At 34.2% G+C, this 16,871-nt stretch overlaps 1 protein-coding gene across 5 annotated transcripts in view; it reads right to left on the bottom strand.

The window, feature by feature from the left end:
• MYO6 (myosin VI) overlaps positions 1-16,871 on the bottom strand; it is a 217,478-nt gene that overhangs the window by 35,889 nt on the left and 164,718 nt on the right. For 4 of the 5 annotated variants that reach the window (XM_044003763.1, XM_044003764.1, XM_044003765.1 and 1 more), the window contains 6 exons: positions 15,450-15,543; positions 12,482-12,612; positions 12,307-12,384; positions 6,176-6,305; positions 2,902-2,992; positions 1,910-2,060 (listed from right to left, as the gene is read on the bottom strand). In XM_044003763.1, the coding sequence (XP_043859698.1) occupies positions 1,910-2,060; positions 2,902-2,992; positions 6,176-6,305; positions 12,307-12,384; positions 12,482-12,612; positions 15,450-15,543 (675 nt within the window). Of the gene's footprint in view, positions 1-1,909; positions 2,061-2,901; positions 2,993-6,175; positions 6,306-12,306; positions 12,385-12,481; positions 12,613-15,449; positions 15,544-16,871 lie in introns of those variants that run through there. The other variant, XR_006356388.1, reaches the window with a different exon arrangement.

Here is a 16,871-nt window from a genome sequence, read left to right as displayed (position 1 = left end):
ACTTAACAGGGAAAGAAGAGAGAATGGAGGAGGAGTTAAGAGAAAAAAACAATAGGAAATAGCCACTGTTGTGGGCCCATAGCACCCCAGAAGTTCTCTGGGGCACATAAAAGAACCTTCTCCTTGAGAAACTAAAGCAAAGGACAGACACACCTAAAGAGATAAGTGGAAACAGATGGATTGAGCTAGCTCCCTTCATTCTAGTCTCCTCCAACCCTGGAGAGACAAGATTAGGTGTGGCTGCTGCCATTGTGGCCTGAGGAGGAAAGAGAGATGGCTTGAAAGATCCGAAGCCACCCCTCACCCAATTCCCCCAGCCACCACCAGAGTGGGGGTGGTCCTCCCTCAATAGGGGAACTTTCCACAGTCAAACGATCACCTCATCGGAATACCACTGGACCTCTATAAAAGTATCTGCCTGTCTCCTGCTCAAGGAGTTTGGTATCTCAGAGCTACACTCTGTGCCATGCCTTTCTCCCCATGAGAAGAAGTCCAAGGATTTCTCTCTCAGTTTCCTTTCCCCTGCCCCTAAATAAACTACTATCTTATTCTATTGCTTTTGTGTGCAAGAGGGTGTAATTCTTTAAAGAGGAATTCCTAAGGACCCCAAACCCCTACCCCTTTCCCTAACCCCCTACTATTTTCCCCACATCAGCCACAATCATAACAAATTATCCTGATCCTAAGGGGTGGGGGATATTAAAAGGAAAAAAAAGTAAAGAACTAAAACCTAAGGTACCCCGAAATTGAGAAATTGGTTGAATGAATTATGGAATATGAATGTAATAGAATGTTATTTTATTAAAAGAAAATATGAAAGAGATGATCTCAGAAAATCCTGAGGACTATGAACCAATAGTGTAAAGTAAGCTTCACCAGGAGAACAACTTATTTAAGGAAATAACACCAGAAAGAATTGAACTTTCAAAAACTCAAGGACTCTAATCAATGAAATGATCATATACATACATCTACAAAGGCTCTAGATTATTTTTGTTGAACTATGCTTATTTGTTACAAGGGTCTTTTTCCCCCCTTCATTTTCAATTGAAAGGGGATTGAGAAAAGAACTTATTAACAAGGATAGAAAAAAAGAGTCATTTAAAACTTTTTTTAAATGCACAAAAAAAGAACAAAAGGAAGTTCAGAAAGTAGCATAGGCAAATAGGACAATTTTAACAGCATCATGTGAAATGGAGATACTTTATTTCACGTATAAGCCTTTTATTGCATTCTGTTATGCTGATGGAAATGTTATTTTTTCTGTTGTGTTGGTTTGTTAGGGTTTTTTTTTGGTTGTTTAGATAAGAATTTAAAAAAAAGAGGCCACCCTAGTCTTGACGTAAGAAAAAACATTCAAACACCTAAAGCTATCCAAAAGCAGAATTAGGCTGCCACCAGAATTAGGCTTCCAGGAAAAGCTAGATGACTACTTATTGGGTAGGTTGTAAAAATTCTTATGAAACTAGATGGTCTCTGAGGTCTCTTCCAACTCTGAGATATTGCTATTCTTTGGAGTTTCCAGACGTCACAGGACATTTCTGTCCTACCTTCTCATCCCAAGCTCAGAAAAAAATACAAAAAGTATAGGCTCTCTACCTCCAAGCTATTTTTTGCTGTGTTTTGCCTATATCTTTCAGACATACTTTTCCTTCTCAATTAGAATAACGGAAGAGAAAAAGAAAAATACAGATTACACAAATGCCATATTAACAGAGCCCTACTGTTTCCAGTTAAAACTGGACAATATGGTCAATTTGTACTCATCTTTTCAAGTTCTTTGTTATGCACAATGCACAATTTTAGTAACTACTTTCGCAGTCAAAGTTTCAACAACAAATATTATCAATTATTTCAAAAAATATCAAAACATAAAATAAGGAAAGTCATCTGAACTGAAATTCCATACCTTAATTTTGGCTAACAATGCATCAATAGAAACATCAAGATTCTTGATCTGCTTGATCACCTCTGGTTTTCCATCTTTCAAAGCATTCACTACTTCATTAAACTTGTCAAGTCTTTTTTTCAGTGTGCGCACTTTGATAAGACCGTCAATGCTGGGAAAACAATCCTTCATTAGAGTTTAATGTTACTACCTAACAAGTAATAAAAATTTCCATTAACACTGAATGATACTCTTAAAAGGTTTCCTTTTCTAATTAATTTTTCCCTTTCTAATATGAAGCAAATAAAAACAATCTATACGAGGGACTATATAACACAGGCCGGCAGCAATGGGAACAGTAAAACTCTCTTGAGGTAACAGTTTTGAATTCTGACCACTTTTCAAATAGATTAAAAACCTTTAAAAGGGGCAGCTAGATGGTGCAGTGGATAGAGCACCAGCCCTGGAGTCAGGGGGTCCTGAGTTCAAATCAGGCCTCAGACACTTAACACTTACTAGCTGTGTGACCCTAGGCAAGTCACTTAACCCCAACTGCCTCACCAAAAAACAAAAACAAAAAACCTTTGAAAGAACTTAGGTAATCAAGAGCTATTTATATCCCAAAAGTTGTAAAGGTCAAAATTAATATAAGAGGTTCAAATAAAAACACAACTACAAGCTATAAAGAAGACTTAAATATTATTATTATTATTCCTATAGGGGATCTTGCAACTATGTTGAACAATTAGTAATTAAACAATGATAGTACGTTTAACTTTGATAAAGTTTTCTATTCTTAACACTAAAAAAAGTTTCAAGGTACATGATCTACCAAAACAACCTTAGTAAAATAATATTTAAGTAAATATTAAAAGGTAAAAAGACTGTATCCTAAATATGAAGTTAGAAATGAGGAAATGCCTTTAGTTTTCAGTTTCCATATTTTTTATCATACTAATTCATCAAGTTTTAGCTATCCGTTTGTTATTGAACTTAACCAAAATTTATCTTACCGTGGTTTGTGCCTTCTTTTGCAAAGCCACATTCGAATAGTTTTCTGTATTTTAATGCATGCATCAGCACGGTATTTTATTTTGTTTTTCACTATAAGAGTAAAAATAAGATAACAGAAAATTATCATTTTACTTAGACAAGACACCATTAAAATATATTCATTCCTTTCAAAGCACAAGCTCAAGCAAGAAAAATGCAATTTTTAATCCAACTATAAAATTGCAACAGGTAGCATCATTCTAATTCTTTACAATACTAAAAAACAAAAAGTAATGAAAATGGGGTTAGATTCTTATTTTAAAGAAGTTATTATTATCATGTTACTCTAAGTTAAAACGTAATTTCTATTGTCAACTTTAAAAGGTTTTATATAACCTAAAAAGTTATTGGTTCAAGACAAAACAATTTCCAATAGGAAGGAATGCGCCAAAGTTATTTTTTAAAAACTATACCAATAACTATGGTAGGATTTTTCTTATAAAACTGAGAAGAAAGAGGAGAATAATTATCCAACTACAAACCAACTCTGCATCTTTTACTAGGACTTTCTAAGTACATCACTGTCCCCTGAAGACCTGACTTTTGGTAGAACAGAAATCTTTCCCCGCCCAGTTTTAATCATTTATTGAGATTCTTATTAGGCAGCAGAAGGTACAAAAGTGTAAGACTCAAGGAGTTTAAAAATTTTGATAGTGACATGAGGCTTAGGATAACTCAAAAAAAATTTCTCCTGTGAGTAGCAAGACCAAAGATGACCCGATAACAAACAAGACAGACCTATGAAGGAATCAAGGGACTATTAAAGAAAGTTTAGATTAACCAACCCCTTCTGACTCTCAGGGATATGACAAGCATTCCAAACTACCCCAAAAAGGAACTTTCCATTTTCAGGTGGACACCCTATCTATCCTCTATAAAAGCTTTTGCCTTCTTTCTGTTCTAGGAGGAGGATGTTGCTAATTCACCTTCTCCCTATGGGTGAAGTCTTTGACTTCCCACAGGGGCACTTTCTCTAGAGCCAAATAAAAGATCATTTTAATACTAACTGGACTGTGTTAAAGAGTGTAATTCTTTACAGTGGAATACCTAAGGACCCCCACCCTTTTCCCCCATAACAAAAGAAAGCAAGTCTTAAATATGTGAAACTTTTAGAGAATGAACTACTCATTTGGGCAGGGGGGAGCATTTTTACTTGTCCCCATCAAGAGACATCTTATTTTAACAAAATAAGAGCCACCTTCGCAAAGGCAGTTCTCATCTTAAAGTACTTGTAATTTTTTTTTTAAGTGAGGCAATTGGGGTTAAGTGACTTGCCCAGGGTCACACAGCTAGTAAGTGTTAAGTGTCTGAGGCCGGATTTGAACTCAGGTACTCCTGACTCCAGGGCCGGTGCTTTATCCACTGCGCCACCTAGCTGCCCCAGTACTTGTAATTTTTAAAATGAATTTTCAATGAACAGGCAGCTAGCTGATATAAACCAAAGCTGCAAAAATAAATGAAGGTCAAAGACTAGACGTTTTCTCCAATCCTCAGATTTCTCAAAATAATAAATATGTGCAAGAAGTAAATTAATTACATCTGTATCCACAGGCTAAAAATCTAAGAAGCCTAACAAGGTAACAATCTAATAAATTTCAGAAATCTGCTAATTCCTAATCCCTGAAACACTCAGGAGCACACTTACCCAAGAGTCCCCCATACTCTGGGAGGACAGGAACACACCCATACCCACTCCCCCCTCACACACACACGTAAAGGACATGCAGGAAGAAAGAACTAAAAAGCAAAAAAAGTTTAAATCCTCTCTATACAAATAAAATGTATAGATCTCAATGATAAGATGTATGGTGACTACTTAAAGATTATGTCTTGCAGAAGCACACAAAGGATCAAAAACCTAAACACTTTCATGCAAGAAATAACATGAAAAACTGACCAGAACTTCTGAACACAACTGAATCAACAGATTGCCTCAAGAAAAAAGAAATCTCTATACTGCAAACTCCAGAATAGATAGTGACAGATTTAAGAATTCCAATGTTAGATGACAAATTCTGCAAAGGACCAGAAGAAAAACCTTCAAGTATAAGGAAATGAAATTCAAACAACACAAGAGTATTCTACATCCACCAGAAACTACCATAGGGAATGAGATAATGTGTTTTGAACAGTAAAGGAGATCAAGAAGTAATCCAAGGTGACATAACCTGCAAACCTGGGTCTAATCATCAATGAAAAAAATGGATATTCAATAAGAAAGGTATTTGAAGCATTCTTATAAGAAAAGAAGTGGGGGAGTTAAGACATAAGTCCTGCCGTCTTCATGCTCTTTTGTACCTGATTTTCAACTTAAGTTTTGGTGACAGAACAGAAAAAGAAATATAGAAGTAAGAATAAAGGGATGGTCTTTACTATGCACAGGTTAGTTAAAAAGCAGAATGTATAGGGAGTTTCATATGTGTACTTCAGGTAGTCACAAGGCAAGCTTGAATATGGGCATTTTAAAATAATATCCCATTTAAATGAGAAGCCCTCTCACGATTCCTATTCCCCCAACCCTACTCACCCTGAATATCGAACATGTTCTTCTTTTCTCCTATGGAATCCTTTATCTTCACTCTCAAATCACCAACCTACTTCAGCTTCCTAAAGCCCCTCCCCAGGACTACCACAAGAGTCTTCTGTCACTCTGCCTTAGTTCTCCCCATTACCAATCATCTTCCACTCAGCTGCCAAAGTGAATTTTTCCTAAAGTACAATCCTGACTCCGGGGATTCCTTATTGCCTCCAAGATCAAATATAAAATCCTCTGTTTGGAATTTAAAGCCCTTCACAACCTAGTCCTTTCCCACCTTTCTAGTCTTTTCACACATTACTCCTCTCCACACATGATTTAACTACATTGGCCTATTTGCCATTTCTCACACATAATACTCCATCTTCCAACTTGTAGCACAGGGCTTAGCACAGAATGCTTAATATAAATACATTTTTGTAAATTTATTCATAATTTTGAGCTAGTTTTAAGGATTATGAATTGATTTATTTAATTTACCTAAGTCTATAAAAGTATTTATTCACATAAAATTATAGTTTATTTTATTCTATCCCAAAGCTATTGTATTGGTATATTCAGCAAATTCAGAAATGTTAGTAATCATTTCCATTCACAGATACTTCTTTCAGTTTATGACTATAAACTCAATCAAAAATAACCCCCCCAAATCTCCAAAAATATACACATAGAGGAAGAACACTGATGGAAATACCTACATTTGATGACTGAAAGTGAACACCACTGAACTTTTTTCCAGCGACTGCAGACGAGCCAATAATTGACTCTTTTAACAAGTTCAGCTAAATGATCAGGATCTGATTTCATTATCTGATCAAATTCTGCAAACTGAAAAGATCAAAACAGATTTTATTATAACCTCAAAGAACAAGTTTTAAAATAAGAAAGTATGGAAGTGAATAAGGTACAGACCGGACAAACTACAAAATTTGCAAGTCACATGCATATGTCAATTTCATTGTTCACATCTCATTACTAAATGAGACTGCTGCAGGTTATTTAAAGATTCTGTTTCCTTTCCTTCCCTCAGAAACTGGCTTAACTTTTGGCTGGTTGCTAATTGTAACCATTTTCATTATTAAAAAGGGGAATACAGAAGAAAAATTAAAAATTGAAATTACACATTTCTGCTTTTGTTGCAACAAAAAAAGTGAAAGGAAAACTTAATGGCTTATTAACTAAATAATCTTTCCTACAGAAACCCTGCAATTCTTCTTCTTTCATTAATTAAGAGCAATATAAATACAATATGCATTTAAAAAAGTTTCATGTAGAGAAAAAGGTATAGAACAGGGATTCTTAATCTTTTTTACACCATGAACTCCTTTGGTAGTCTGGTGAAGCCTAACAATCAGTTCTTAGAATAATGTTTTTAAATGCATAAAATAAAACATATAGGATTATGAAGGAAATCAATTATATTAAAAAAGAATTATCAAAATTTATTTCTAAACAATTTCAGAGATCACAATTGAAGAACCCTGCTGTGGAAAGTAATGTTCTCCAAGGAAGTTTCAGAAATATTACCTTCTTTTTTTAATGGGAGATTAAAACAATACTTCCTAAATATCTGTTGCATTAAAATGTAAGGAGGAAAACATTACAGCATTAAAGAATAAAATAAAGAAATCTCTTGTGAAACATCTAAGGAGAAAACAACTGGAATTTTAAAAAACAATTCTGACACTAAATTAAATAAGTATTCTTGTTTTTCCTTTGACAAATTAACCTTGTGCTTTCTGTCATACAGTTATTACATTAAAAACATTCCTTTGGCAGCTAAAATTAAATTAAAGATGATCATTTTAAGATTAATGAGCTTTGAAATTCTCATTAGGCTTTCTTCTCTTTTAGGTTATTTGTCCTCAAGAAAACCCATCAAACAATAAATATTTAATTGACCATCAGCTAGCTCCCCTACTGATCAACACTTCTTAATTATTGTACCTATGGGGAAGGGGGGAAGAGCATATGATAATTATGTAAGATGTCATCTAAAGGTATTTCACAGATTTTCATCTTATTACTCCTTTTCTTTTTTCTGGAAGGTGATCTAGGCCATCTGTGATAAGAATGTATGTAAAATAGCAATAATAAAGTGCACACATGGTGAATATTTGGTGAATAAAATCAAATTTAAATTCAATCTGATTTTTATTTGAATTAATTTTGTCCTCAAGGCATTATACTTTTGCTTAGTTGGCCAAAATTATTGGTTTTGGGGCAGCTAGATGGTGCAGTGGATAGAGCACCGGCCCTGGAGTCAGGAGTACCTGAGTTCAAATCTGACCTCAGATACTTAACACTTACTAGCTGTGTGACCCTGGGCAAGTCACTTTACCCCAATTGCCTCACTCAAAAAAAAATTTATTGGTTTTGCTTTAAGTTCGTGAACGACGTCTAAAATTTCACTAGGCTATGATTGTAGAGTTACGCAGTAATATGGTTCCAAGAATGATTTCATGGATATAATTCATGAATTTTAACACTTTTAAGTAATATTTAATTTAGTCATATAAGTAAAATATATAAAAACAAATTAATGTTTTATAGACCAGGGGGAAAAATAATTTTCAGCACAGTACAAAAATTTAAACACAAAAAACCACAAAAAACCCAAAATAGTAAAATATATAATTTAGGCATGTAAATTAACATGGATCCTTTAGGTTCTATGTCTTAAAAAATTATACTAAGCAACAAGGAAGTTAAAGGAAAACTGAGCAATATTTTTAATAAATTAAAGCTAATTAGAATATTAAAACATGATGAAATTTCATCTCCACTCTACTTTTTAGGAGAAAGAAGTGATGAACAAATAAGTATAGATCCTAAAGATTGTTTTTGAGTGTCATAATTTCAGTACAATTTCCAACCAATATCCTAACCGTTCTATAGTTATAGTATCATACAAAAAAAAAATCCTTCCTATTTCTTTTTATATAACAACTAAAGCAATCTACTTTAAAATTTTACCACACAATACAACTTGATTTTTTTTCCTTTTTCCTTTTTCTTTCTTTCTTTCTTTTCTTTCTTTCTTTTTTTTTTTTTGCAGGGCAATGAGGGTTAAGTGACTTGCCCAGAGTACAACTTGATTTAAACTTTATTTTCCATCATAATTTTCCATTGATTTACAAAAATGATCAGGTCTCCCTAACCCTAAAAAAAAAAAAAACCACCTTTGCCTTAATCATAATATTATAGCCATGCAGTATCCTTTATCTCTTATCACATATCTCTCTCTCCTCCTATTCACTACCAAACATCTGGAATAAAATGTTTATAACTGAAGCCTTCACTTCATCACTTTCATGCATCTAGGCTTCCATCCCCAACAATCTACTGAAATTACTTTTCAAAGGTCACCAATGTCCCAACCACCAACTCCAGTGGTTTTTTCCAGTTCTTATCCTCCTTCACCTCTCCAGTATCTGACACTGTTAACCACTTCCCAGCTCTGGATACTTTCTCTAACTCTCCTAGATTTCCTCCTACCTTTCCAACTGGCCTCTCTTGATCCCTTTTGCTGAGTCCTAATCTTCTAAGAAGATTCCGTCTGCTATAATTTTCTTTTTCTACATTTCCCTAAGACAATTTCATTTCCATCTAAACTACCACCTTGATATAGATGGCACCCACAGCTCTATCTCCTACTCTGATCTATCTTCCAAATGCTTTTTTCAACTGCCTTCAGGACCTCTCCACTAACACATAAAATTCAGCACATTTTGAATCATGCCTATTATCTTTCCCCTGTAAACCAAATTCATTTGACCACCATTTCTGTCAGTTTGTGCACCATGTTAAGTTTCCTATATTTGCAACCTTGAGATTCTCTTTGGCTGTTTTCTCTTGGTTAGAATCCACTGATAGAGTCTGGTGAAACACAAAGCTGTAAGGGGAGCGACTTCCCACAAAGGGTAATATGTGGTCTTGTGAAATTGGCCTAATTCTACCTGCTCCATGATCTTAATAGTCAATAAGGACCTTTCCCCATAAAGCTTGTATAAACAAAGGTTGAGAACTATCTTTACATGTAATGGAAAAAAAATAAAATACTTTATTAATTAAAAAAAAAACAATGTGTTCACACATTTGAAGTGCATTTATTTTACGTTAATATCTATATGTCTTATGTGTGTACTAATGCAGAGAGAAATGAAGGCACAATAGAAAGGGCACTCAGTACTGGAGCTGGAATCAGCAGAGACCCAGGTTTGAATACCACCTTGAACACTAGCTCTGTAACCATAGGTAAACTGATAAAAGATGGAGGGATGGTTAGGTTGTGATTCAGCTACCTAGATTCCGATAAGATTGACCTAACACTCATTACACTGCACTTGAGTGTTATTAGACATTCACTAAGCCTTCTAAAATAGACTAAAGCATATAATTTTATTTTTTTCCTATTTTTATATTACCTTTGTGAAAAGATAAAAATTATTATTACCTCTGATTTCCACTGTATTGATTTTACAATGTAATTTATCTTACGTTGTATTGATTTTTATAATTGTGTTTGCATCTACCTAAACTCACCTTATACTTTTCTAGTTAGAAGTAATAAGGTGTAGTTGAAAGGGAATGTTACTAGCACTCAGGCTATTAGCCCTGGGACATCTGCTTGTTGTCTGTTAAGACTCAACTGGCTGGGGCAGCTAGATGGCGCAGTGGATAGAGCACTGGCCCTGTGGTCAGGAGTACCTGAGTTCAAATCCGGCCTCAGACACTTGACACTTACTAGCTGTGTGACCCTGGGCAAGTCACTTAACCCCAATTGCCTCACTAAAAAAAAAAAAAAAAGACTCAACTGGCTTAACTTCGTGCCACCCCACCAAAAATCAAGTTGTCTGTGCTTGCCTGTCCCTGTGAAATTAGAGGAGGCTTGATTTCCCCAAGAGGACAACAAACTTGGTGGTCCTGGTCCCCTAACAAAGATGACAAGAGGCACATAAATCCCATAAAACAATTAATATTCTTTAATTATCAGGGGTTTGTAATTAGCCATACCTAAATGCCAACCCACTTTCCACAGTGCAGCCAATTATTTTCACAATTTATGGCTTAGTTTTGTTGGTTTTTTTGTTTTGTTTTGGTTGGTTGGGGTTTTTTTTGGTGAGGCTATTGGAGTTAAGTGACTTGCCCAGGGTCACACAGCTAGTAAGTGTTAAGTGTCTGAGGCCGCATTTTAACTTAGGTCCTCCTGACTCCAGGGCCGGAGCTCTATTCACTGCACCACCTAGCTGCCCCTTGTTGTTTTTTTTTAACCTTATATTCAGATGCTATTTAGGATACACAGTGATAGAAGTACCTCATTATCACCTCTTTATAACTCTCTCTAAGGAATTAACATCTCAATTCATTCTTAGTTTCTCCAGTCATACCTACAAAAAGATAAGCCTTGAATAATTATAACCTAGAAAATGAATCTCTGATTCAATGCTTCATGGATATATCTTCCTCCTGTATTGAAGTGACAAATATGCCAAGAAAATGGTAGGCAGCATTAAAATCAATACTGCCAATGCAAAAGAATGAATAATCTTGTTCTTATACATAACGATAGCTTGTTCAGAGTTACTATATATCAATTCTGGCTAATGAACCTTAGGAAACATATGAGGATGAAAAGTGTAGATGCTGCCACATCTAGCTAGGGAAGGCATTGAGTGGAGACAACAAGAAAGGAATAATCCCCCTTTATCAAAAGGGCCACTGTCTCAGGCTGCCCTCCACCTTTAACTCATGCAGAAATAGTGCTTAAAGCATTATATAATCATATGCCAGAATCACCAGATTCTTAATATGTCTTGTAAATAGAGTTCTTTTTTTTTCACTTGTTTAGTTGGGGGGTTTTGTCTTGACCCATGAGTTTAATGTAGAAAACTCCTGTGATAAAAATTTCCTTCACAGATGCAAATCAGCAAACTGTCTATAAGTTAGAGATTTGTAACTCCAAACGACTTGCTCCTGGTCACAAAGCTAGTCATGTGGGCAAGACCAATTCTCCCTACCTCCAAGACTTAACCTCTATACTCTAGGGTTGCTCAACTTACTTTTTATCTGATGAAGCAAAAGAAAATGGACCTAAAATGTTTGAAAGAATGCCATTGTAGAGAGATAAGCATTGAAAAAACTAAATTTAATTAAATTTGCAGAATGTTACAACTGGTTCTTTTAAATATAATGGTTATACAGAGAAGAAATACATGTACTTTAACAAAATACTCCATAAAGGTATATAAATTGTGTGATTCCTGAAAAACAAGAAATTCAGTGTACATATTTATATATACCAGATACAGTGTTTGTGTATGAGGGAAGGAAATTATATAATTTGTGAGCCATTAATACTTAAAATTAAAGACACAAAAATAAGAATACATAAAACACTTCATTTCTATATTCAGAGTATCTTAAGATTTAATCTATTTTTGAGAGCATTTTTTTGCAGGGCAAAGGGGGTTAAGTGACTTTCCCAAGGTCACACAGCTAGTGAGTGTCAAGTGTTTGAGGCTGGATTTGAACTCAGGTACTCCTGAATCCAGGCCCAGTGCTTTATCTACTGTGCCACCTAAATGCCCCCTCATTTAATCTATTTTTAAAGAAGTGAACTTAATAGATAGGTGGGGGACTATGGGAGTGAGATGATGTCTACAAAAGCTGTCCAATGTGAATGCTTTGTTGGTTTTGCTTTACTATATTTATTACAAGGAAAGGCTTAATGGAGTGAAGGCAGGGAAGCAAGTATGTAAAGAAATTATCAGGATATAAATAAAAATATAAAGCATCATTTTTTAAAAGCAAAGATACATTTATTTACCTTTCCAGGTCTAAAAAACACTTTTGTTAATCCAAATTTGTAATCATGTTCATTTAGGCCCAAAGCTTTAAAAAGAGCCTAAAAAAATAAAAGAAAACAGTTTATAGTTAATCATTAACATTTAATAAACTTTTAAAACAGTAACAGGTGGTTTCAACATATATGTCACTAATACCTTGCAAAAGAGTCTTGGATCCAGTCGAGCAAGTTTATCTGGCATGTATTTCTTGTACATGTTATAGAGCTCATGAAATGAGGCACGTGATGGAAAACCACCCTGCATCAGGTCCAAAACAGACACCATACCTACATACATAAACAGACACAAATTACTACTAATGTAATTCACAAAAGACTAAGGATCACTTTTAAATTAGCAAAACCTTTACATGAAAATAATTCTAACATGGCAATTAATAGAAACAAGATATTTATAAGTAAAATTATACTGCAAAATGAATATTTCTGATAAAACCACATATTTCCTCCCAACATTTCCAATTAGTAACTTTAGCAATAATATATGATACATTTAATTTAGAAGGCTAGATTTTTAAAACTACTTTAACAGAACTTTGTTTAAAACAGGGGTTCTTAAACTATAAGCTTATTTTTAATTAATTTATTTATTTTTAAAGTAAGGCAATTGGGGTTAAGTGACTTGCCCAGGGTCACACAGCTAGTAAGTGTTAAGTGTCTGAGGCCGGATTTGAACTCATGTCCTCCTGGCTCCAGGGCCAGTGCTCTATCCACTGCACCATCTAGCTGCCCCTTTATTTTTTTTATTTTTTTTTTTTCGGTAAGGCAATTGGGGTTAAGTGACTTGCCCAGGATCACACAGCTAGTAAGTGTTAAGTGTCTGAGGCCGGATTTGAACTCAGGTACTCCTGAATCCAGGGCCGGTGCTTTATCCACTGAGCCACCTAGCTGCCCCCCCCTTTATTTTTTAAATATCATAATAACTATATTTCAATACAATTGCTTTCCTTTGTAATACTACATTCAAAGACTTCACCTGACTGCCAAAGAGGTCCATGACAGAAAATGGGTTAAAAATACCAATTTGAAGCATAGTATTAATTACTTACTAGATCTTTAATCTTAATTAGCAAGTATATAGCTATAAATACTTTAAATTGACAGAGAACTAAAGGTGAATATATTGAGTTTTGTTTTCTACTAAAAGCTTATAGGCTTTTATACCCCATTCACAACAAATCAACTGACACAGGAAATTCTATTACTTTCAAATATGGATTAGCCTACTTCCAAAATCCCATTGCTATTTTCAAAAAAAATATATTGTTGCTAATTTTAGAAAAGATCTAAAATATTCTCCAATAAGGAAATGTCCACATGCACACGTAAATAACAGAGGTTCTCAGTAGAAAATAGAGAAGAAAAGGTCTATATCTCTTCCCCATTGCACTATATTCCATCTTTATCATCTACTTAAATGAACTTCAAGTCTACCACAACTCAGGATGGGGATAACTCACTCTGAAACCCTAATGTCCAATGGAGCTAATTTTTATCTGGGAGTGAGTGTTAACATGACAGTAAATATAAGCAAAATACTGGTAGAGAGAGATTCAAGAGATCTGACCAACAGGATCTGTCTTTGTAACAAGACCTGTCCTTAAATTACCATGGCCAGATCTCAGACAAAACTAGAAAAAATGTAGTATTTGTCTGGGATACTAGATGGGTCAATATGCCAGTATACCTCAATGTTAACACTGCTTTCATTCCCATGTCCCACAAAAAGCTATAGAGAATCTGAAATATATTGTGTGTGCATGCATGTGTGTGTGTAAAATATTGTCCTGAAGTTTAAATTAACTGACATTTAATAAGATAATTCATAGTCCTTGTGTTTAGCTATTTATCTACAGTTCGGAGTCTAGAATCTCTTTCTCTGGGTATAAAAGTTTGCTAAGAGTCTCTGGAGTAGGATTCCTTTCCTGAGTTTGTAAGGATGAACAAACAGCCTTCTCAATGAAGATTTGACCTGAGCTAATCTGTGACTCACTTCACTCCTATCCTCAACAATGCTCCCCCCTCCCCTAGCCACCTCAACTATCTAGCTATAGACTGGTAACTGAAATCTTGCCTGAATGTTGGAATCCTCTTTCACCTTTTTACATTAGATAGTCATAATAAGGTCATTTCAGGCAAAAAATCTGTCTGAAGTAACTTATGATATCATTTTGGTTTTGAGACATTAACATAAAAGAAACAAGTGAAAGTAAAGGAGAATAATTTTCAATCTTAATGTACTCACAATAATATAGGAATCCTGATCAAAAAATAACTCTGGACACAAAGTATAGTTTTATCATGACCTGACAACTGTTTTTGCCAAGACATTAGAGCCTAGATTAGGAAATTTTTGCTTTAAACTGAACTTACAGAAAAAAACTAGTCGCCATTAAGATACCAAAACTAGACAAGGATAAATGGAAATGACCCAAAATTATTTTTACTTCTGAAAATTCTACTGGTTAACTGTAATAGTAATAATTATTTTTGAAACACTGTGGATTTTTTAAATTTTCATTTTATTATGCCTTCATATCTACTATGATGAAAGGTTATAAAAATTCTTTACAAAACACTTTTTCACTGAAAATGAGTCTAACTCAAAAAGAATGTGAATTTCCAGAGAACTGGGCAACAACTTTAATCCTCTATCTTATATTTTAAAGTATCTCTTCAACTGACATTACTCTTGGAATGGGGGGGGGGACACACAATGTAACATTATTATATTACACTTATAAATATTACATAACTGTATATAGCTTTAAGACATGCCAAGCACAAAAAAAAAAACATGAGTTCAAGAATCCCACCTTAGATACCTAACTGTGTAAACAAGTCACATGACTTCTTAGGGCCTCTGTTTCTTATCTGTAAAATGAAGGCATTGGATTCAGAGGCCTTAAGGTCCCTTGTAGCTTTAAATCAATGATTGCACAAGTAATAATAGCTACCTTTTATAGATAAAGGAGGGCTTGAGAGATTAAGTGATTTTCTACCACCACACACAGCTAGTAAATATGTAAGAACCCACCTCCTTAGTCTATGAGGAAAATGTTAACAGAGATCACAGACAAAAGTTATCTAAGTATAAAAAGTACCTGAACATTGAAGTTGAGACAAAATCTGAGCACCTTCGAAATGGTGACTTGTCATCTTTAAATTAGGCTTGATGCAACGAATAAAGCTAGATCCCTAAAAGAATGACAATATAGTGTTATGATACAAATATATCCTTATTTTTACACATTGCAGGAAGCAGAATTGAAGAACAAAAAATAATAATGTTAATTACACAAAGTTTTTTTTAAACAACAGCTTAGATAACAAAAGTATGTGAATCCTAATAACTTAGAAAATTCCTTCAGATATCAGTGGCCAAAAATGTACAGCTTAAAAAAAAATACAAATCCTGTGATGAATTGTTTCAAGTGTAAAAATACTTTATATGCTTAAACATCAATCAAGTCTTTCTTATTCCTAGCATATAATATTGATTGTCCTTCTATGTAAGAATAGGGATGTGCTGTATTTCTTTTATTAAAAACTATTTCATGAGAACAAGAACAAGTTAAACTTCTCTTTCCTTAAATTTTAGGAATATAAGCTATACTCCAAAACATCTCTTCCTTTAGATGAAAATGTCAGCAGACAGTAACTCTAGATCAAAACATCTTCTACAAGTTAAGCTTCTACATATTAAGCCCCTCAGAGGGAAAAACAAGCTATATTATTTTTGTCTTTGCATCCCCAGTACCTAGCATAGTGTCTTACACAGAGGAGGAAATGAATATTTATTGAGTTGAATCTTACCACAGTATTATCATAAAATTAAAATTAAACAGTAGCTGCTTTTAAAAAAAACAATTTCAATAGAACTCATTTAGAATTATGTAAATTAATCAAATCAGATCAAATGATGAAAATAAAGAATAAGTATTATACAATATGACTATAATGTCACTAATATCTTACAATTATACTGGAACTTTCACAAATGAATGTAAAAGTAGTTCTTTAAAGGACTCTTTTTAAGGGGTTCTGCATAGATAAATTCAATTCTCAAAATAATTTACTAAATTTCACTTCTGGAATTTTCTTCAAAGGTAATTTCTTTTTTTTTTTTTTTTGGCAGGGCAATTGGGGTTAAGTGACTTGCCCAGGGTCACACAGCTGGTAAATGTCAAGTGTCTGAGGCCAGATTTGAACTCAGGTACTCCTGAATCTAGGGCCCATGCTTTATCCACTGCGCCACCTAGCTGCCCCCCAAAGGTAATTTCTAAACAACACGAGATTGCCAAACTTTGCTCTAAATTACTCTTTGCTTTTTCCAAAAATTATAATAATTCTTAAAGGACAAAATCTATCATTGAGGATTTTAAAAATGTGATATAGACTCTGAAAACAAAATTTCTAAATATTTCCAAAACATTTTATACGATGGTATTATCATCATAATAATTGCATTATCTCTCAGAATGACTGTACTTGGGCAGGGCACAGGAGGATAATATTCATTTGGA

The sequence above is a fragment of the Dromiciops gliroides genome, chromosome 4 (genome assembly GCF_019393635.1).
Source record: "Dromiciops gliroides isolate mDroGli1 chromosome 4, mDroGli1.pri, whole genome shotgun sequence".
NCBI lineage: Eukaryota > Metazoa > Chordata > Mammalia > Microbiotheria > Microbiotheriidae > Dromiciops > Dromiciops gliroides.
The sequence above is the reverse complement of the archived record's forward strand: the minus strand, read 5'-3'. Positions and strand labels throughout refer to the sequence as shown.